The sequence below is a fragment of the Neoarius graeffei genome, chromosome 2, assembly GCF_027579695.1.
Source record: "Neoarius graeffei isolate fNeoGra1 chromosome 2, fNeoGra1.pri, whole genome shotgun sequence".
NCBI classification, from domain to species: Eukaryota; Metazoa; Chordata; class Actinopteri; order Siluriformes; family Ariidae; genus Neoarius; species Neoarius graeffei.
In genome coordinates this window covers 51,922,292-51,945,773 of record NC_083570.1, presented here as the reverse complement: position 1 = coordinate 51,945,773, position 23,482 = coordinate 51,922,292, and the positions used below count along the sequence as shown (strand labels likewise).

The following is a 23,482-nucleotide window of genomic DNA, read 5'->3' as shown; positions in this document are numbered from 1 at the left end:
TATTTAAAAAAAAAAACTAATAAAATTGGAAGTCTGTAGCTTTCAGTCCACTAAACAAAAATAATTGGGTGTCGGGGGGGAAAATTCTTTTAATGACCTACACTTGGGAAAAATCTAAAAGGCAGTCTACCTTTAATCTAAGTTCCTAAACAATGATTCTGTATAAATTGTCTAAATCATTCTATTGGGGGAAAAATGTCACGAAATAACCAACTTGTCAAACTACTTTAATGGTTGAACAGCAGAAATAAACACTACATTTGTTTGTTTTTCATTTTCTACTTCCATCAGCTCAAAACCATGTAGATTACGTTGATATTTGATTTGTCTCCAATACTTGATCAGTAAAATAGTCTCACTATTTATTTAGAAGATGCTTCCTTTAAAAGGAATGATTTTTTGACAAAATGTGGGTAAACTTAAAAAAAAAAAAGTCACTATAGACCCTTTTCAGTCACGTGACCTTCGTAAATGCGACCGCCATTCTGGACCTGTAGTGGACTTCGGCTCGAATCAGTTTGAATGCGAGGAAGGCGACAAACGAAAAACATAAAAGAAAAAGGAGCGAGATGCAGAAAACACCTTCACTATCCAGCGACGTAGGGCATTTACAGGGCGAGCAGAGGGAGAGGTATTTGCAAAAATTGAGGTTAGCAGGCTTAGAGAACGACGTTTACCTGCTTCCACCAGGATTGTTCACTGACGTACAGAAGTACACGAAGCCCTCGTCTTTACCTGACTTCGGCCCACATGATCTGTATACCTATGTCGTTAAAAGCCCATCGCCATACACGTACACGCCAACGTCCGAGGTTCCGGAGCGCGCTGCTTAATTTGAGGGGGAGCAAGCCGGAGTGCGCTGCTTAATTTGAGGGGGAGCAAGCCGGAGCGCGCTCCGGAACCTCGGACGTTGGCTCCGGCAGCTATTTACACTGGATCCGGTGTAAATAGCTGCCGGATCATAATTACAGTAAACTAGTAAATACAGTAAAGGAAAAACTTGAGACTGAAAGGTTTTAACAGTCATCCAAATGACTGAACGTAAACATTGCTACAGTAACATACTAGCTACTATGTTGTTGACATTAGCTAGTCAACAATAGCTACTACAGAAGAACAAAGAGGTTACAATGGGTTATTTTAGCCTATTTGGTTACACACTCGCTGCCACAGAATGTTAACAGCAATGTAATGCCTTTTCTGGCTAATTTTATTCGTCTTACCTCCAACAAAGTGGTCACTACACAAGCGCTGGTATGCCGAGGGCTGCCAATCTGTTAATGGCCACTATCCATCTTCTCCGTCGGGATCCGATAAAATGATAACCCTTGCCTTGTTTGTTGATGGTTACTACATCCAGGTGCACAACAATATAGTGGCATGATGGAAGTCTTGCTGAAAATAAAAACTTTCTTTGCTGCCGTTCCTCAGTGTTGGCTGTGGTAAACTACTGGTAGTACATGTCCAAAATGGCGGCCGCGTTTGTCGTGACTTCACGTGAAAAGGGTCCATAGCAAACACTTTCTGTGATGAGAGCTGTGATTAAGTCCCTGCCCCTATTAATTCAAACACTGTAGCAGCCAATCACAGTCGAGGTGGTTGGGCCACTTTTCGCAAACTGCAGCACTTCGCCTCATCCAAAGTGCCATAAATGGATAATTACATGGCTAGAGGTTTAATTACATGCCAATGAACTGTGACAAAATTGAGGGCATGAGGGCACGTTAGTGGCCACAGACACAAAACCAACAGGAAAATGAATAAACAAACATAATGAAGCTTTGAAGCTAATGGTGTGTTTATTCAGATATGGGCTCTATTCTTCCTGCAATGCGATTAACGATTAACGCTGCAGCTCTTAAAGGCCACAGCATATGATTTTTGCATTAGGTTCTCAGGCTATGATGATGTACTGTAATTATGCAGTTATTTATATTAAGACTAGAGCCTCTAGAAGAGTGTGCGCGAGAGAGAACAGGAAGTGAAGTATAACATGCTCACAGACATAGTTTAAAGTAAATAACAAGGGCATGTTAAGTAAACTTGTTCCGACTCCTAGGAATAAAAGTATCTGGAGGATACTTGTCTTTTAATATGATAAACGGAGTTGCTCGGTGTCTCTGCATCACCTCAGAGACCTTAATGTTCTCCTCATTTTTCTCCTTCAAGGAAAATGGTGAAAGTATTCCACTGCCAGTGCTGTAATACAATTACCAAGATGACCCCACTTTTAAAATGTATTAGCACGTAACGTACATGATAAGATTAGCTAGTTATCTTGTTTCATATAAAATCATACTACTCTCTTTCAAAACTCTCCATAACCTTGCTCCTTCTTACATGTGTGATCTCCTGACCTTTTATACTCCATCCCGCTGTCTCAGGTGGGGTTTACATTAGACCGTATCAGCGGATCATCAGATTAACGTTTTTAAAACGATTAGTGTGCACACAGCAATACTAATACACGATTCGCGTGCACACAGCAACACCAATACACGGATACGCTCGGCTCCGCAGGCATCCTGCGCTCCAAATCACTCCGCCCTGAACAGCGAGTGCCCTCTGGAGGGTGCGCACTCCGGCCCTGCGCAGCTCACAGAGCGCGCGAGTGAAGTGCACAAGCAGTGATTCGGGACTGAGGCGCTGTGCGCAAGTCACTTACCACTTGCAAGTGGAAGGATGGCAAGCCTAAAGACCATCATAACTACACAATGGGCAGTATTTGCATCAGTATTTGCAGTATTTTCATACTTTTATACTCTTTAATGAAAGGTGATACAAGGTGGAAGTCCGCGCCGTTTTTCAGCAGTCGTGTCACATGACCAACGCCAGCGAATCAGGAAGGTGGATGTCACAGTGACGTTGTCCAATGAGACGCCAGCTAGAGCTCAGCACAGCGTATCCGCGTATTCTCAATGTTTACACAGCACCGGAGCTGACACGATCTGGATTGAATACGTGGACCCTGGCGGATTCCCGTTTCCCGGCGTTTTAATGTAAACGGACAGTGCATCCGCGAAGAAAACGAGACAGATACGGTCTAATGTAAACTTGGCCACAGATCCTCTAGCCATAATCTCCTTGCTGTTCCTCGCACTAGATTCTCTACCCTGAGTGGCAGGTCCTTCAGTGCCATGGCCCCCAAGCTCTGGAATTCCCTTCCTCAACCCTTCCGTAACTGCTCTTCTCTTCCTTTCTTTAAATCTCATATCAAAACCTTTGTTTCATGAACATTTCTCCACCAGTGCATAAACTCCCCACTCTTTAGCAAACTTTTTTTTTGGGTGCTTTCTCTGACCTATGTAAAGCGACCTTGAGTTTGAGAAAGGCGCTATATAAATGCAACTCATTATTTGTTCTCTCCTACCCAATAAATATGGAAGAACAGGGTTGATTTGCGATGACGTAACATTACATAATGACTTGGAGAGTTTTAGAGTGCACAAGCTGTGCCCAAAGAAACAGCGTGTGCTGTTTTAGTTAATCCTGCATTAGTGAGAAGAGGAGTTTTGCCTTTTGCCATATGTGAAGAGTGTCAATATTTTCTAGTTCTCATGTTTACCTTCCTTGACTCTGCGACTCTCTTCCATCCACTTCAGGTGCGTTTGCAAAGGTAAAGGAGTCCCAGCGCATGAGCGACGAAGGGAAGATGGATCAGGACGAGGCAGACGGTATTCGGAAGCGCTGCAGGACAGTGGGCTTCGCCCTGCAGGCCGAGATGAACCATTTCCACCAGCGCAGGGAGGTGGACTTTAAAGACATGATGCAGGCCTACTTACGTCAGCAGATCACCTTCTACCAACATGTGGTTCAGCAGCTCGAGAGGACCCTGCACATGTACGACAGCCTGTAGAGGAATGCAGGACCTTTTGTAAGCCCATGTCAAGAGCTCATCCTTCTTCTGCACAAGAGCTGCTCACTCTGTTTAGCTCCTGGTGTTCAAAGACACCCACAGCTGAGAAATGACCAATAAATTCTTAGACTTACAGAAATGGTGATGGAGATCGTCAGACCTATAGAATATATGCACACGAGGACCAAACACTAGCTCATGCACTTAAAATGTCACTTTCTTGGCTGTCCTTCATGGCCAAACCATAAGATTCCAGGGACTTGCACAAGTTGCCTTGATAAACACATCCGTATAATTTTATCTTATTTTGTTTCACACATTCCATTTAATTTAATTATACTTGCTGAGTAGTCATATATAAAATGTGTGTGCATGTATATTTAACAATTATTCCATGAAATCGAGTCGTACATGAGCTTGGCTATAAGTCATGTACGACGAGATTGAATAGAATAACTGTTTTATTATATTCACGTTCACTGGATTTTGAGAAACGGAGCATTTTTATTTTTTGCAAATTTGAGGAATTAAAATCTTTATACAAAACGTCCGACAAAATCATTTCCGCTGAGGCGGACTTCTTAAAAACCTATCAATGGCTGCACGAATTGCCCTTTTTTTTTTTTTAAGAAAGTGCTGTCGTGCCGAGGTATAGAATAGCTTTAGACATTTATTTAAATCTTCCTTGGACATTTCAGTGATGTAATTTTCGAACTTCTTTTGAGCTTTTGAACCAGTCTAATAAAATTCAACAAATTTTAATGCTTAAAGATGAATGTAAACAAACCGGCGAAATTACAGTAGCAATTTGTGAAAAATGCTATAATAATAATTCTTCAAAAATTCAAAAACGATGTGTTCTTACCATCAAATACTTTAATTCCATGTTTTGTTGCTTTTTTTTGGGGGGGGGGTTGTTTTTGTCCTCGGTTCAGCAAAACGCTCCGCCATTTTGTTTTTCTCTACTCATGGTATATGAGCTGATAGCCTAGTAGTAGAGTAGCCAATTAGAGTGTGTGATTGCTCATATCCAGTGAATGTGGATTGTGTGTGTGTAATATATAAAACATATATATAAACTCTTGATGCCCCCAAACTCGGGCTGCATAGATTTTCATGAGAAAAGTCTGCTAGCAGACTCAGCAGGTGTCAGAACAAACTGTGCGAGAGTTCAGTCATATTGAACAAAACTAAAATCTGCTCAGCTGATGATCTAGAGCTCACAGAATTCTACTGTTGGAGGAGGGTGAAGTATTCAGTCTTTGAACGTGCTTTCTGAAGCACGAACTTGCAATAGCCAACTTGAAAAAAATTATGGCTAGCATGGAAAGAAGAAACAGCTTTCCAAATGGTTTCCTTCTTATGAAAATCACCTAAAATAGATCTCGCACATGTTGAATTTGAGATTAGGTGGCCTGAAAAGATTTCAAAATCTAATACTTGGAGACGGACAGGTTATCCCGATAATATTTCAACAGCAATCTCCAGTCTGCATAAATGGTTGCAATTTTGCTTTTATGTTTGCTTTTATCAGACAGCAAAGTGAAATGTGTTGCCTTGTCTGTGACTCGCTACTACAGGTGATGTTTAAAATGGTAAATGCTACAAATCTCTGAATGTTTTTCCATGAATGAATTAAGAAAAGTTGCCCCTTACACTGCGGGACTGATGAACGTACACTGTATTAATCAAGGAGTTTGGAGTTGTTGTGTTCATCCTGGTTGTGGAGAATAATAAGGTGACTCCTTATATAGGAAGTGTTTGAACGGACTGCCACTTTGTAGTTTTTTTTTTTTTTTTGTTAAACTGGTTCAACTTTTGAGTTATTCTTTTTAATTTTGTGCTTAGATATTAATAAAAGAAAGTTAGTGCGCTCAGGGGTGGTGTACTTCTGAGTAACGGATTGTGTAAGACAGACTTTAAATAAAAGCAATGTTAATTTGTGATTAATTTTTGGTGCAGATGCATCATAAATTCATACAGATGTTACAGGTTCAAGTTAGGGGATGAGGTTCCCTGAAATGTACTAATTTTATGTTTAGTTTTTAACTGTAGCTTAATTTGTGAATTTTTAGCACAATTCACAGTTTCAGGTCATTTACAGTATGCCTTGTGCTTGGACTGCGTTTAAACCAAGATCTCTAACTTTTTATTTATTAGCCAGATCTCTCAACTCAGTTACCGCAAATTATCCATTATTGGCAAAATCGAAGCTTCTACTGCTAAATATACAAGACCTGTATTTACCAAGTTATAAATTCTTTGACGGTGTTTTTGCATCTCTTGCTCTATGGGTGCTTTATGCATAGACAGACCTGGTCTCGTACTACATTATCATAATTTGCATAATAGATTCTAAGGTTACCCACCTCAAGCCCAACCCAGCAGTTTGCTTGCTTTGCAGCACAGTGAAATGTACAGTAGCTGATGGAAAGCGATATGATCTCTTAAAGTGCCATTCCACCATTGGATGTATTCTTTGGCATAAAATACAATATATTTTATGACAGCATGACTAGACAGAGAAATCTTTTAGCTTCAAAATGATATATCAAACATAATTTTTTGACAACGACAAGTATATTAATTTTGCGACCAAAGTCACCTACCCTTTTAATTTCCGCGCGGTAGTGAAACGTGATGTCATCGGCACGTTCCCCTTCTTGTGTACCATGTGTCGGTCTGTTTTTAGACCAGGAAACCCCCAAAGTGAGAGTCATTTCTCCTCGTATATAGGGGCCAAAAAAATTGCGAAAAATTGAGTTAATCTTTCAGTTAGCTAGATTTATTGGTATTAGCTAGATTTATTGGTATTATTTTTATTGCGTTCTATCCGCCATTGCTGATAATGTGTGCCACGTCACACGTCACGTGGTACACAAGAAGGGGAACCTGCTGATGACATCACGCGCGGAAATTAAAAGGGTAGGTGACTTTGGTCGCAAAATTAATATACTTGTCGTTGTCAAAAAATTATGTTTGATATATCATTTTGAAGCTAAAAGATTTCTCTATCTAGTGATACCATTTATATATGTTGTCAAAATATATTGTATTTTATGCCAAAGAATACATCCAATGGTGGAATGGCACTTTAAGGTATCTTATTACTGACATTTCACTCACATGAAAATAAGAAACTGCTTGGGGAAAGAAAGCCATGGAGTGGAGAATAGTTAGTGAGTCAGGACTGATGGTGTTCATTTGGCCAACGAAGCACATTCTGACATGGAACTGATTTTGTGGGTAATGGGGGGAAATAGTGTGTGTGTGTCCCTCCTTCATTTGCAAGCTGTGTAATTGCCATCGGACCAAAGTATCACCATTTGTAGTTCAATTCAAATAAACAAGGACTATTTTTCCATAAATTGCAGTATGTTTGTCACCAAATTTTAGTGTGATGTCTCAAAAAATGCTGAAAATGTGATACTGAGGAAACCGCTGAGACAGCAGAATAAACAAAAAGGAAGATGAAGGTCCACTGGAATGATGGCAGTATACCACTGGTTGAACATAGTAAAAGAAAGAAAGGAGGGCTGTACTAAAACCTTGCTAAGTAAGACCTCCAAGAGACCACGAGCTTCACATGAATGATTTAGAGTGTGTGTGTGTGTGTGTGTGTGTGTTTTTTGGGTTTGTTTTTTTGTTTTTTTTTAAATGTATGTGTGAATTCTGTCTTTTAAAAGGTCGCAGAGAAAGGGAACATTTGTTTCTACTATAGTCATGCTCAGTCGTAATAAAAAAAGTAATCCTCGAGTGATTCTTTGTTCAAGTTTGACTATAATACTATGAATAATAGTCAAAGAGAATTGCAACACCAAATCCTCAACTTCATACTTTGAACATGAGATCAGAAGTTGAGACTGAGGTAACACAGCTGTTTGCATTGATCAGAATTTTGTTTCAACATGAACCTCTGGAATGGTTCATGTATGAAGACACTGCCCATTGAAAGTGACTGATTTCTCACACATTTTCCACATGACCGAGAGTGGCTGTTTTATAGACAGCTCTGAAAGGCTTTTGCTGAAAATGGTTTGCAGCAGAATACTTAATAGTGGAATTGCTAATAAATAGTGTGCAGATGCAACCTGAGAAATCAGAACACGTTATTTTTTTTTTCTTCAGTGTGCAGCATAGAAGGGCACCTGGAAAACACATTAAATCCAAAGTGCTGCACATGATCTTCAAAGCAGGAACATGTGAGAGATGAAGGAAATCAACTTTCTTTTAGTTGGATAGAAAAGATTCTAAGTATTCCTCACATAGCTGGTGCATGATTTAAGCATTTTGCTTTCCTCTTTTTTTTTCCTCTCTCGCTAAAGGGTAAGGATTGAAATATAATATGTAGTGGCCAGATTTGTTTTTTTTAGCGGAGTTATTTATGATAATTGGCAGAATGATGCTTTACACATTTGGTTTTATGAACCAAAACAAATGCATTCCAACTGTGTGCTGAGACACCACAGAATCAAGCCTTTCTGTTCAGGTTTAGGTCTATGTTTCGCACAAACTTTGCTGGTTTATGAAGTCACTCAGTTCTGGCAATTTAATGCGTCTTCACTGGATGCATTTTAATTCAATTTTTCAGTTCAATTTTATTTGTACTGCTTTTAATTATAGATCTTACAAAGCAAACAGAGTTGAAAGTTGATGGTGGCATAAAAATGTGCCCTGAGATGACATGAGGCCGAAAGCTTTCCCATTAACCCCATGCACACCAAAACCCAAGATCTGCACCTTTACTTGAGAGAAAAGCTATTTAACTCATGGTTTGTTTCACTAAACAAATAGATTTCAATTGACACTTAAAAGACTGAAACTGTGTTTGTGTCCTGATAAGTAATTGGAAAGTATTCCACTGGTATTGTTCCATAGCTTTGTAGGAAAAACCTCTATCCCTTATTGTAATCTTCCGTATTCTAGGTACTAATAAAGAACCTGCACCTTTTGACTGAAGAAGACATGGCAGATCACAATAGACCACAATTTTCCTCAGGTACTGTGTGTGGTGAGACCATTCAATACTGTGTAGATCATTAGCAGTATTTTATAATCAATGTGAAATTTAACTGGTATTCAATCGAATGTAGATAAGAAGGGATAATATGGTGAAACTTTCTGGTTTGACTCTTACTTGGTGCTGTATTCTGAACTAACTGGAGCAGCAAAGCTTTTCAGCAGTCCAACCTTAAAGCTGGATTAAATTTTCTGTATCATGTTATGACATTTAAATGTATCAAATTTGTCTGACTGTAAAGTAGTACTCTGAATATTCTGTCAATTTTGACTTCCCATTTTGCTACTACATACTTTTGATATAAGAGTCCTGGATTATTTTTGTTGTCTTCCTGAAGCCTTTTACGAAAGCTCTCCTTCCATGCGATTTTGAAATTTACCAGTTTAGTTTAATTTCATTTACATTCTAACTTTTGGTCAGTCTGCATGTCTGATCATTTCAGGGTGCTATTTTCCAATAATTATTTAAAACAACAATCCAGCATTATCTACTGTAGCTTCAAGTGAAATGCCAACTTTAAGCATTCAGTCACTTGACTCAATAGTCTGTGGAGTCGGCGGACAAATGAATCAATGTTGGTAAAACTGGGAGGTTCTTGGTAAAGCTGGGTACAATAGCCAGCATCATTTGTATATTTGATATAGTATCAAGGCAAAATTCAAATATCAAGACTCTGATGCATTTTAAATTAAATGAGGTCATAATAAAAGATTATTTCAAACTGGGATAGTGATGGTTTTCGATATTTATGCCAAATGCCAGTATTAAATCTTGTCCTCTGCCAGTAAGCTAGCATTGCGCTCTATTAATGGAATGTGCGTTTCATGACCATTACTGAACCCTGTGGGAATGTGACTGAAATATGTTGTTTTCCACCAATGCTGAACTCATTTCTACTGTCATCTGGTAATTATCTGTGTAGACAGAGTTGAATAACACCTCCCCACCCATAGTGTCAATATTTGGTGCATTGTCCTTTTGCAGCAGTTAGAGCTTTGAGTTGTCTCAGATAGGTCTCTGTGAACTTTGCACCTTTTAATTTTGACATTTACTGAACTTCATTGAAGCTGTAACTGGCCTAGCAATCCAGTGGTAGATGAAGTGTGCTCAAGATAGATGCAGACAGCCTTGTAAGAGGCTGGCAATTGAGAGGCCAGTTGGTCTACAGGGGTTCAGGGTGAGTAAGTGAGTGAGTGAACTTCATTCCTGAACTCAAATTTTCTCAAACTTTCCGAAATTAAGTGGAAAATATTGGTGGACTGTACTTTTCAGGTCATGTTACATATTTTCAATTGGATTGAAGTCTGGGCTTTAACTCGGCCATTTCAAAAAACAAACCTTCGTTTTTCAAGTCATTCCCACATTTTGTTCTGTGCTTTGGCTCATTGTCCTGTTGGGATGTAAATGTTCACCCAAGATCTATTTCTGACTGACTGGAACAAGTTCTCCTCAACAATTTGCGATGCATGTTGTCCTTGATGGCAACAAGACTTCCAGTTCCTCCTGCTGAAAAGCAACCCCAGAGCCTGATGCTACACAACCATCATGCTCGATAGTAGAGACTGTATTTCCTGGGTGTTTTTGACCAAATGGCTTCCCCCCAAAAAAACTCTCAGATTTTGTCACATGCACATCTATCAAACTCCTGACCTGCATTTTCTGTTGGACTTTACTCAGTGGTGACTTCTTTTCAGGCACTCTGCAACAGAGGTCGGATCTGTGAAGAACTGATCAGGTATTGTTCCACAGGTTCCCCTATTCCTTCCAGTGATCTCTGTAACCCCCTCAGTATTCTAGATCGCTTCTTGGAAATATTGCCCTTCTTGCCTGTATGTTCAATTTGGAAGGACAGCCTGATATTGTAAGTGTCTGGGCTGTGCCATGTTTTTCCTCTTTGTTTTAATGGATTTCACAATGCTCCTATGAAGGTTCAAAGCTTTTCTCATCTTTTTATAACCTCCTCCATCTTTTATCCTCCTAACAACTTCATCTGGAAACGTCACAGGCAGTTCCTTGGTCTTCATGACAGCAGAACTGATCTGATCTGCCGTTTTAGCTGGAAGACCTCCCAAAGTCAGAGATATTTATTGTATACATGTACAGCTAGGGGCGGCACGGTGGTGTAGTGGTTAGCGCTGTCGCCTCACAGCAAGAAAGTCCAGGTTTGAGCCCCATGGCTGGCGAGGGCCTTTCTGTGTGGAGTTTGCATGTTCTCCCCGTGTCCGCGTGGGTTTCCTCCGGGTGCTCCGGTTTCCCCCACAGTCCAAAGACATGCAGGTTAGGTTAACTGGTGACTCTAAATTGACCGTAGGTGTGAATGTGAGTGTGAATGGTTGTCTGTGTCTATGTGTCAGCCCTGTGATGACCTGGCGACTTGTCCAGGGTGTACCCCGCCTTTCGCCCGTAGTCAGCTGGGATAGGCTCCAGCTTGCCTGCGACCCTGTAGAACAGGATAAAGCGGCTAGAGATAATGAGATGAGATGAGATGTACAGCTAGATTTGAAATTCACACGGGTCTACCTTGTTTAACATTATTACTGTGAGTGCTCATAGAAATAAAACTTTTTAGTCCTAATTTAGAATGTTCAAAGAAAGGGCAGTGAATATGCATCATTTAAGCAGTGTTTGGGTTGTTTACTTTTAAATAATTCTGAGAACATATAAGTAAATTTAGTATTATTTCTGTAGAGACTCTGTTCAAAAGGAGCAGGCAAAAAAATCCCATTCTAATATACTTAAATTTGATGTTGCAATACAGCAAAAAGCTGTGCCAGTATGCTGCAATTCTTTAATGTGAAAAGGGTCTGATTTCCAACTTCTTTTCTTATGCTAACATGCTTTGCAAATATATTTCCATGTGGCAAGAAAGGAGCTGCACTGAGGAGGCCTTTATGCAAAAACAGACTGGTCTTTAATGGCTGCTTTTTTTTCTCACTGTGTTTGAAACGTGTGGCTCATATTGCTCAGTTTTATCTACACTGATTGCTTGGTGTGTTTTTGTTATAATCTTTGGAGCCTTGAAGCCAGAACTTCAAGTCAGACAGCAGTGTCAGAGCAGCATGAGAGAACGGACACACCTTTAAGCTCTGTTTGCTTCTGGCTAAAGACACATTCATGCTAACGTGTTGTGATTCATAGTGATGTGAGCTGCTGTGACTCCCAGAATGAGGATATTGGCTGAATGCCAGTTCATGTGTGTCAGAAGGAGGGACAAAGCCATAAACTGGTACAACTGGTCATGTGATGATCAATGAACTTAGTGTATGTATCATCCAATTTAATAGACAGGCACCACATCTAGATGTAGAATTATTCCAACTGATTCTTAAGAGGTTATCTAAGTTAAACATTAATATTCATTTACTTGGCTAGAATGTTGAATAACATTAGTTGTTGGCTTTGCCAGGCATGAAAAAGAGTTTTGGACTATACCAGATGGCTCTTGTCATGGAGTGTAATTACAGAGCCCTACCTGCTGTTACACGATTTTATTTGCCGTTACATCAGTAACAACACATATTACAAGTTCTTTGAAGGAAAGCGAACACAAGGTTACAAAGTAAATGAAGACTCTTATACAAATCCAATTTTTTTAAAACTGTAATTTACATAAACAAGAGATGGTGGACAATCAAAGAAAAGCTTTCACTTTGTAATGCCTCAAAGTAGACATCAGCTTTAGCTCCTCCTCTGGCTCCTCCCTTGATTCTTCCCTTTATTACCGCCCACAGCCCTGGAGCCAGACTGAGATCCCAGAGGAGACAACAGCCACTTCCTTAGAACACAAAGTCCACATTCTCCGCATTCTCTCTGACCTCGACAAACAACACTCCAGTTTTGGGAAAAGGCAGTCTCTCTCTCTCTCTCTCTCTCTCTCTCTCTCTCTCTCTCCAGCTTAAGATCCAACATCTATCAAAGCCAGGGTCAAATTTACAGCACAGTGGATTCTTAGCTTACGTCTGCCTGTTTGGTCAAGTCTGTACTGCGGATTGTGCTGGCCAATATTTACACCAGTGTATACAGGACACAATCACTACTTGAATCAGCAAAGAGCTCTTGGGCAAACAAACAAAAGAGATGAAAAAGCACTATTGCAGCATTTTATGCTTTCTGCTTTAAAACAGTTGCATGAGTTGGCTAAGAAGAAAGGAGGAGATTGTGATCTGAAAATCAGGAATCTATTAGAAGGGAGCTGTGTCCTTCCTGTTTATAATAATCTCAGTTATTTCAACAATTTCATGATCAAAAATTCCCATTTTAACAACTGGCTGTCTGAATTAGTATGTGCACTAAAACATACTTTACTGATTATGCTTCAGGCCCGGGACTCCTACAGTTGGCAAAGCAGGAACACTGATCTCAAAAATTAGATAGAGCTTGAACTCATCTCATCTCATCTCATTATCTCTAGCCGCTTTATCCTGTTCTACAGGTTCGCAGGCAAGCTGGAGCCTATCCCAGCTGACTACGGGCGAAAGGCGGGGTACACCCTGGACAAGTCGCCAGGTCATCACAGGGCTGACACATAGACACAGGCAACCATTCACACTCACATTCACACCTACGCTCAATTTAGAGTCACCAGTTAACCTAACCTGCATGTCTTTGGACTGTGGGGGAAACCGGAGCACCCGGAGGAAACCCACGCGGACACGGGGAGAACATGCAAACTCCACACAGAAAGGCCCTCGCCAGCCACGGGGCTCGAACCCGGACCTTCTTGCTGTGAGGCGACAGCGCTAACCACTACACCACCGTGCCGCCAGAGCTTGAACTGATAGATGATATTTATTCCCAAATATTATAGAAGAAGAAGCCTTTATTTGTCACATGCACACTCAAGCACACAGTGAAATTCATCCTCTGCATTTAACCCATCTGAAGCAGTGAACACACACGTGCACACACACCCAGAGCAGTGGGCAGCCATACCACAGCGCCCGGGGAGCAGTTGGGGGTTAGGTACCTTGCTCAAGGGCACTTCAGCCCAAGGCTGCCCCATGTTAACCTAACCTGCATGTCTTTGAACTGTGGGGGAAAACGGAGCATCCGGAGGAAACCCACGCAGACAAGGGGAGAACATGCGAACTCCACACAGAAAGGCCCCTGTCGGCCACTGGGCTCGAACCCAGAACCTTCTTGCTGTGAGGCAACAGTGCTAACCACTACACCACCGTGATGAACTGAAATAATTCCATTCGAGTGTGAAATAATTTCTAATCTACAGTATTGTGTAAAAGTCTTGGGCACCCTATTTTTTTCATACAAATTTTGTTATAGATTTCTATTTTCTGACTTCTACATTATCAAGTCAGTACAAAACCATTTTAGATTCCAAACATTCGTTTTCCAGCACAAGATTTAATGTTACAGAAAATAAATGGTTGTGTCTGAGCAGCATATTACATAAGAGAGCACTTTTCAGGTTAAAAAAGAAAACGTAATGAAGGCTACTGGGGTTTGCTGCAAAATTAAGAAGCAAGTGTGACAAAGTGTCCAGAAGAACTGTGGCTGGTTCTGCAAGATGCTCAGTAAAACCTACAGCTCATTTCCTTGTACCTGAGACTACTATTTCTTTTTAAAGCAAAGGGTCATCTCACACCAAATACTGACTTTGTTTCATTTCTTTGGCTTACTGCTCATCTCATTATCTGTAGCCACTTTATCCTATTCTACAGGGTCACAGACAAGCTGGAGCCTATCCCAGCTGACTACGGGTGAAAGGCGGGGTACACCCTGGACAAGTCGCCAGGTCATCACAGGGCTGACACATAGACACAGACAACCATTCACACTCACATTCACACCTACGCTCAATTTAGAGTCACCAGTTAACCTAACCTGCATGTCTTTGGACTGTGGGGGAAACCGGAGCACCTGGAGGAAACCCACGGGGAGAACATGCAAACTCCACACAGAAAGGCCCTCGCCGGCCACGGGGCTCGAACCCGGACCTTCTTGCTGTGAGGCGACAGCGCTAACCACTACACCACCGTGCCGCCCTGGCTTACTGCTGTTCATGGTATTTTTTTTTTTTAGTGTTAAAACATTTCATTTAATTATTTTTAAGCCATTTTTGGTTGACAACATTTCTTTACATGTGCCTAAGACTTCTGCACAGTACTATATTTCTTTCTTATGCCAGTTTTAGGAACCAGCTGTCTGCCCTGTATTTAGAGGATAAATCCTGTCCTTACAAGTCTCTATTGTTGTTGCTAATAAGCTTTGGTTGATATACCCATAAAAAGAGGGTGTGTTGTGAAAGAGCTGGTTTGATGAGAATTAGAAACCGAAAGAGAATAAGAGAAAATGCTGCTTGATCCATTTGTTCTCATTCTTTTATTTTTCATATGTCAGTATCACCTCTGGTTGATCTTTATGTGCATCTGTGTTTCAAAGAGTTCGGGGAAAGAGAGGTGGAGGGAGGAGAAAGGTAGTAGTCTGCTAACCCAAAGCTAGAGACATACTGAAAGGAAATACATATGGAGCACAGATTTATAGAGGAAAAATACTAATTGTTTACACTATCCTGTGAACTGGCTGTATTTATGAGGATGGAATAAATACCTCAGCTTGCTTAATGTGTACATTTGCAATGCTTGCGCAAAGACAAAACCACCATGACTTACAACCTTGCACTCTCTTTGTGGTTTTGTATTTGTTGTTGCTCTAGCGCTGCAGGTGGCACTATTAAAATTTCAGGACTATGGTGGCGCAGCAATTGTTAGCAATACATTAACAAATGAATAGTGTTGCATTTGGCTTAACCCAGGAGTGGACTTTCAGAACTTGGAGTTATGTCATTTTTTGACCTACAAAATAGGAAAAAACATGGAGTTTTTTTTTGTTAGCAATAAGCTAGCCAGCTAAATGTGATGTCAAAGTCCCTTCCGTGCCAGAACCTGGTCTTCCATCCCAGTACTAAACAGGCCCTTAAGGCACATTGGATGGCACTAATCTCCACTTCTATATCCCTCGGCCATTACACAGCTAGGGTTATAGTGGGAGGCTAGCCCTCTGGTAACCATGAGAGTTTGACTCCTCACTCACATCTGTATTGCAGCATGCCTTGTCAGACAGCAGTCAGTACCATTTTTATGATGGTCTTTGGTATGACCCCACCGTGAGTAGAACTTGCAATCTCCCAGTCGAGAGGCAGACACGCTAACCAATAGGCCAACTCATGGTCTAAATGTGATGAGTGATTATATATTTTCCTCCTTTAAACAGTATAGTCAGAGTCATAGATTCAACAACCTGATATAGCTGTATGTTTACTGTAAATACAGTATAACTTATTTAAAAATAAGAAGTGCTACTGTGTTTACTGTTCATGCTGTGAGCAGCCATGTTGTTCTGCTAGACTCAGTGTTGAGGAGATCATCCCAAGAATAGGAATTCCAAGTTGAAAGGGACATTTTTCTTTGTTTTTTTCCTAGTTGGTGAGCTTTTACGTGTTCTGACCTTTAGCTGAACAGCTTATTTTGTTCCGTATTTATAAAGAGACAATGGAAAAGAAATAAGATGTAGGAGGTACATGAAAGCATTTCATTTAAAATCATTTATATGTCTTTGTAATCCCTTGACAAAGAGTAATAAAGGTCTTGGACATGCCTCACAATGACTGATCACAGGCTTAGTCATGACACAGTAAGTGAAGCCTTGGCATGATGTCTGTTTGCTCTGTTGTTACGTCGTATTGTTTATGGAAGCCACCCCAATATCGTATTTGCTCGAAGTATGCTGAGGCCTTAAGAGTGTCTCCAGAACTGGTGTGCTAAAATAACAGGCAGATCTCCACACTCTTATTCTCAAGTCATGTTGCTCAGGTGAAAAAGAAAACAGCCACGATTATCCAGATTATCCATTATTCAAGCTCATAGGATCTCATGGGGTTGTCATGCTGCTCTGGTGTTTCAGCCTGGGACTACACACACAGCACTGAGTTTCGTTTAGAAAGCTCTGCATTTGTTGCCCTTCTGATGACCTGCCCTACTCTAACCTCACATCGCTTCAGAAATTGTATTCACACTAGTGAAGGAAGTGAATTTAAAATCAGATTATCCCATTTCAGACAGAACCATCAATACTGTAGTAATAATTAACCTACTTTAGGGTTTCAGGGAGCGACTCTGCAGGAGCCGGAATACAGGACGCGTAAAACAGTGCTGCAAGGTCCAACTGAACTCCAATTACACAAACCCAAACAGCTCCTCGTGAAATTCTCTGCTAGTTCTGACCAAAGAAAAAGAGACCAGTTTATTTGCAACATATTTGTGTTCTACCACAAATTCAAACTAAATGATGTATGTTTATTGAAAATCATACATCATCAGTAATTGCTCTTTGTTTTCCCTGAAAGAATGAATACAAGACATCATCAACAACTGAGTCTGTGGTTAGATTGGCGAAAATGGGGATTTTTTTCCCCCCTCCCCTCCTCAGTGCAGTCCCAGTACAATGTGTCACAGTAGTCAAGGGCCACACAGACACCCACACTCACAATTATTTGTCTAACTTCCTGGTCACAGGGCAGCTAATGCTGTCACTTCAAGCATAACAGTGCTGGCTGTATCTGCGTGATCTGCGAGCCCCAGGAACGGCTGTGGAAGATCTGCTGTTTGCTGTGGTAAGTGAAAGAATGAGTCTTTATTCCTTTGTGAGTGAACACAGGCCCAGTGTTTGACCCTGATGCACCCTGATTCCCCCTGCAGAGCTCCATGGTTTATAGCTAGTCTCAACAGCCCATAATCTAAAGACTCTCCAAAACTCACCAGCTGTCCTGAAGTTCAGCATTGTGTGTTCTAGTGCTATCGGCCACTATGTTTATACCACGGGCTGTTGACAGCTTTCCAAGGAACTACTGTAATACAACAGTGTTTATGAACATATGTTATCGGTCAACTTTGCATATTTTGAGTGAATCCTATGGCACGATTTAGAGTTGTTTACTGGTAGAAAGGCTAAGTAACTAAATAAGAGATTTGTTTTGACTGTTAACTATGTTGCCAGTTTATGAATGATGACTTTAGCATGGCAGCATATTGTAAAAACAGCAAAAAAATGATCACACAACAAATGCACACAATAAAACTCTTATGTATCTTGTGTAAGTCTCCCATCTAGATGCAGTTTCCTGTCTGCTATCAGACAGCTTCAGAGCTTTATTGCATGAGCTCATTTCAGAAGATAAAACTGACGCAGTAAATCCTTGCGTAAACACACTGGGCTTTCTGGCCTGCTTAGCAATGTGAACTCAGTATTTCAAATAAAAACCAGAAACAAAATGGTATAGAAAAAGTAAAAAGCCACGGTAAGGTAAATTAACTATAGCTCCTGTTATTGACTGTATACATCATAAAAACTAGCATTATTTACACATTCCTCATTTATTTGTTACAATTACCTGTTAAACGGTACAAAATGGTGGAACAACACAATTCGAGCAAAGTCTACTGGTGTGTTCATGTGCTATGGGAATTATGGTAAATGCCAAACGCCGACATGGAAAGCACACATGAACGCCTCCTCTTGTGGTATTTTCCACTGGGCAACTCGTAGAAAATTTTGATACACGAGTTGCCGAGATGAGATGAACTTTAACCTTTTCAACATGGCGGCGAGCGGTACAAGACTAGTTTATGAACCAAGAAAGAAGTGGTTTTCACCTACGGAAAGCTGACTCTCACCTTTTAAACGAGTCATGTTATGTATATTATATTATTATAATATGTATATTATAGCCTAATACAAAATATTCTGTGGCTGTCCAAAGAACGCCAACAATGATCTAGATACTGGCTACTCTCATTGTGGCTACAGCCAAATTTCCAAAAACTGCGTGGCATTCAATGTGTTAAGAAAATCTCTACTTGTCATGATCAGGAAATATTCAGCATTTTTTAACTTTTGATAACTCATATTCCTGCTGCAGCTGATGAACAAGGCAATCTATAATTGTTTTAGCCAAATAACAGGCCTGATTCTGAATCTGGTCCACCATCTTTAATTTGTCAACAACAACAAAAGCATGTGAACACAACACACTGGTAAATACCACTTCCCAACTGGAAAATATCATCTTCCCATAGCACATGACCGCAGCATAAATCCATTATATTTTCTTCCAACTTCTTAAAAGCAACAAAATTAAAAATAAACTCATTTGCAACATTTAAAACAGAAGTCTAAACAGCCATGTTACATGTTTCAAAGATGCATATCCATCACAACAAGAAGAGTACAATAAGAATTACTTAATGTCATTTGATAAAAGTGCAAATACATCCTAGAAGCATGAGCATATGTATTCTTCCAGATAAAGAGAAAAATATATATACAGCTGTAATACTGATCATACAGTGCATCAGTCAATGGTGAGGAGGTTCAAAACTTCAGATAAGGAGCACCTAATGGAAGAGTAAAGTAAGGTGCATTTGAAGTGTTGATCTATTGTTTAAAATGGTTTAAAGCATAATATATGCAGTGGGTCAGTAAGTTAGGTGTTGGATGTAGACTTAAGACCTTTCGACCTTGGGAGAAGGTCCATTTTTGTGTGATTTGAAAGAGGGAGACTATAGACTGCGGCGCTTTGAGTTGCCAGTTGGCGTATCTGGGTTAGCTCCAGCAGAAAAACCTGTCAAACTGCTGAAATGTGCAAGCAAGAGAAAATGCCGTCTGTAGGAAAGAATGACTGCAGCTCAGAGGCTTGTTAAAAGCTGACGAATGACTACTTGTTTCATGACCGAAAAATTTCACACGTATCTCTGCGCCATCTGCTGTTCACTACTTGTGCAGCACACAATGGTGTTTATCTTGTACAACATTGGTATTTCTGTACCATTGTAATAAATGTATAAAAATATGCTTATGCATTAGTACATAATTTATAAGGCTACTAATGGAAATGGTAATGACTACCATAAAATCTGAAATACATTGCATTTCTTTTTTTTTTAATTTTATTTCTTTTGTTGAGCAATATTGACAAAGTATATAAAGCCTACCGTAGATGACACAAATAAATAAGAACTACTTGAGTTTAAAAAAAAAAAAAAAAAAACTAGTTACATAAGCACACCACAGAATTTTGCATGTTTAGCTTGGCTGGAAAAAAAAAAGAATCCAAGATATACAAAGTTGACAAACATTTAAAAAATGGGCTTTTTGATAGCTTTAAACATAGAAATTCATCACTGCTTGCAATATATTCCTGATACAGCATGGTAAAAAAATTCTATAAACCTAAAACCTGAGTTATAGTTCCTTCTCTAATTAAATGACCTCTAATATTTCTTAAAAGATAATAAGGCTCTGGGATTATTTGTTTAATGTTAGCTACATGAGCACACACTCGTAATAATTTGGACATTCTTTTAAAGATAACTTGGTGTGCTTGGACAATCACTACTAACTTCTACTCTCAGAGAAAAGAAACATCGCAGGATTTAATGATATAGACTAAAAATCTTAAATACTGCTAAATATGACCTAAATATTGGTTTAAAAGTCAATTTAAAAAGTATGAATGCAACTCAGTGCTATTGGATTCTGTGTTCAAATGTCTACATGGACAATTTAAAATGTACACTTCAGAGTAGGAAAACATTAATGAACCAAATACAAAACAGAATATAACAAGGACTGGGCTTTTGGAATACACTGACGTTCATTCCCCAACCACGATTTAACAAGTAAGACCTAAAATGTGACAATAGTAAATCTAATTCTTCATATATGTATTATCTCATTGTTTTCAACATATATCACATTAACATATGAAACAAAAAAATTCCATCTGCTTGGGAATGTGTAGTCCATGGACAATTTCACTGCCAAGTTACTGAGGTGCTTTAGGCTAAAGCAAGTCCACTGGGCAAAACATAGGTCTCTACTTTTACTTTTATAGCAGATAACTCTCTAAACAATATATGGAAGTGGTATATACTAGAAAATATACAAAGGAAGTGGAACTCTCCAAGCAAAGAATAAAAATAGTCAAAGTCACTAAAATCAATGGGATGAGAATACCTCTGGAGCTTGGAATATAATATGACTGGAAATGTTAAAATGACAAAAACACATTTTTCCACGCACTTGAAATACGATACAAAAGAATTGCTCATCAGCCCATATTTTCCTGTGACTAAATATATAATTACAGCTTCTCTGAAAGTTCGCTTTTGAATCGGCTCAATTATATTAATGGAAAACAGAGCCACCAGTTCAGAATAATGACCACAACTTCAGCTGTATCAGCCAATAGAGATGTAGTTGTCAACACAGCCACTGCTGAGTCACTTCCTTTTGGCTTCAGTAATATATACTTATAAACTTATGTAGACATTGTTCTTCAGTGCCTTAACTCAGTCCAGTGGATGTATGTATAAAATCTCAGTTGTTTCAGCTACATCACCAAAGCACTGAGGGATTTACGGCACAATGTGCTTACAAATGGAGGAATTAAACAAAACAAAATAATATTGTGTATTTTTAGATTAAAAAAACCCAACCTAATTCAATTAAAAAAATTCATATACAATTTTAAATGTTATTAAAAAAAGATTATATACCCACAAACATATTCCGAGGAGTCATTTTTACAGTAAAAATTTTCATTTCATTGTAGTGAAAACACTTTATATCGATTTATAAAAAATATTTATATTATGGGGAGTGTATTTCATGCATCATTATTAATATGAGCAAACTTGCAAATTATTTACTTTCAAAGTACAGTGGGGCAAAAAAGTATTTAGTCAGCCACCAATTGTGCAAGTTCTCCCACTTAAAAAGATGAGCGAGGCCTGTAATTTTCATCATAGGTACACTTCAACTATGAGAGACAGAATGGGGGGAAAGAATCCAGGAAATCACATTGTAGGATTTTTAATGAATTAATTGGTAAATTCCTCGGTAAAATAAGTATTTGGTCACCTACAAACAAGCAAGATTTCTGGCTCTCACAGACCTGTAACAACTTCTTTAAGAGGCTCCTCTGTCCTCCACTCGTTACCTGTATTAATGGCACCTGTTTGAACTCGTTATCAGTATAAAAGACACCTGTCCACAACCTCAAACAGTCACACTCCAAACTCCACTATGGCCAAGACCAAAGAGCTGTCAAAGGACACCAGAAACAAAATTGTAGACCTGCGCCAGGCTGGGAAGACTGAATCTGCAATAGGTAAGCAGCTTGGTGTGAAGAAATCAACTGTGGGAGCAATTATTAGAAAATGGAAGACATACAAGACCACTGATAATCTCCCTCGATCTGGGGCTCCACGCAAGCTCTCACCCCATGAGGTCAAAATGATCACAAGAATGGTGAGCAAAAATCCCAGAACCACACGGGGGGACCTAGTGAATGACCTGCAGAGAGCTGGGACCAAAGTAACAAAGGCTACCATCAGTAACACACTACGCCGCCAGGGACTCAAATCCTGCAGTGCCAGACGTGTCCCCCTGCTTAAGCCAGTACATGTCCAGGCCCGTCTGAAGTTTGCTAGAGAGCATTTGGATGATCCAGAAGAGGATTGGGAGAATGTCATATGGTCAGATGAAACCAAAATAGAACTTTTTGGTAAAAACTCAACTTGTCGTGTTTGGAGGAGAAAGAATGCTGAGTTGCATCCAAAGAACACTGTACCTACTGTGAAGCATGGGGGTGGAAACATCATGCTTTGGGGCTGTTTTTCTGCAAAGGGACCAGGACGACTGATCTGTGTAAAGGAAAGAATGAATGGGGCCATGTATCATGAGATTTTGAGTGAAAACCTCCTTCCATCAGCAAGGGCATTGAAGATGAAACGTGGCTGGGTCTTTCAGCATGACAATGATCCCAAACACACCGCCCGGGCAACGAAGGAGTGGCTTCGTAAGAAGCATTTCAAGGTCCTGGAGTGGCCTAGCCAGTCTCCAGATCTCAACCCCATAGAAAATCTTTGGAGGGAGTTGAAAGTCCGTGTTGCCCAGCAACAGCCCCAAAACATCACTGCTCTAGAGGAGATCTGCATGGAGGAATGGGCCAAAATACCAGCAACAGTGTGTGAAAACCTTTTGAAGACTTACAGAAAACGTTTGACCTCTGTCATTGCCAACAAAGGGTATATAACAAAGTATTGAGATGAACTTTTGTTATTGACCAAATACTTATTTTCCACCATAATTTGCAAATAAATTCTTTAAAAATCAGACAATGTAATTTTCTGGATTTTTTTTCTCATTTTGTCTCTCATAGTTGAGGTATACCTATGATGAAAATTACAGGCCTCTCTCATCTTTTTAAGTGGGAGAACTTGCACAATTGGTGACTGACTAAATACTTTTTTGCCCCACTGTACATAAAAATTCAAACATACGAAGTAATGTTCATGTCCAAAAGGTCTATTTAAATACTAAACATTTCAGTTTAACTTTTATGAATTGGTTGTTCTCTCACTGACTGAACATCTTAAACAAACAAACAAACAAACAAACAAACAAACAAACAAACAAACAAACAAACAAACAAACAAACAAACAAAACCTTAATCAAAATATCTTAATTGCCATAACGTACACTGTACAATGGTTTGGCAAATAAACTGATGTTTTACCTGTTTAAC

The 23,482-nt window shown here is 39.7% G+C and overlaps 1 protein-coding gene across 2 annotated transcripts in view; it reads left to right on the top strand.

The window, feature by feature from the left end:
• The window catches only part of snx33 (sorting nexin 33), a 63,760-nt gene extending 57,954 nt beyond the window's left edge, over positions 1-5,806 (top strand). For both annotated transcript variants that reach the window (XM_060914378.1, XM_060914377.1), the window contains one exon: positions 3,603-5,806. In XM_060914378.1, the coding sequence (XP_060770361.1) occupies positions 3,603-3,856 (254 nt within the window). In that variant the 3' untranslated portion in view covers positions 3,857-5,806. The remainder of the gene's footprint in view (positions 1-3,602) is intronic.
• Positions 5,807-23,482: the final 17,676 nt, after the last annotated feature.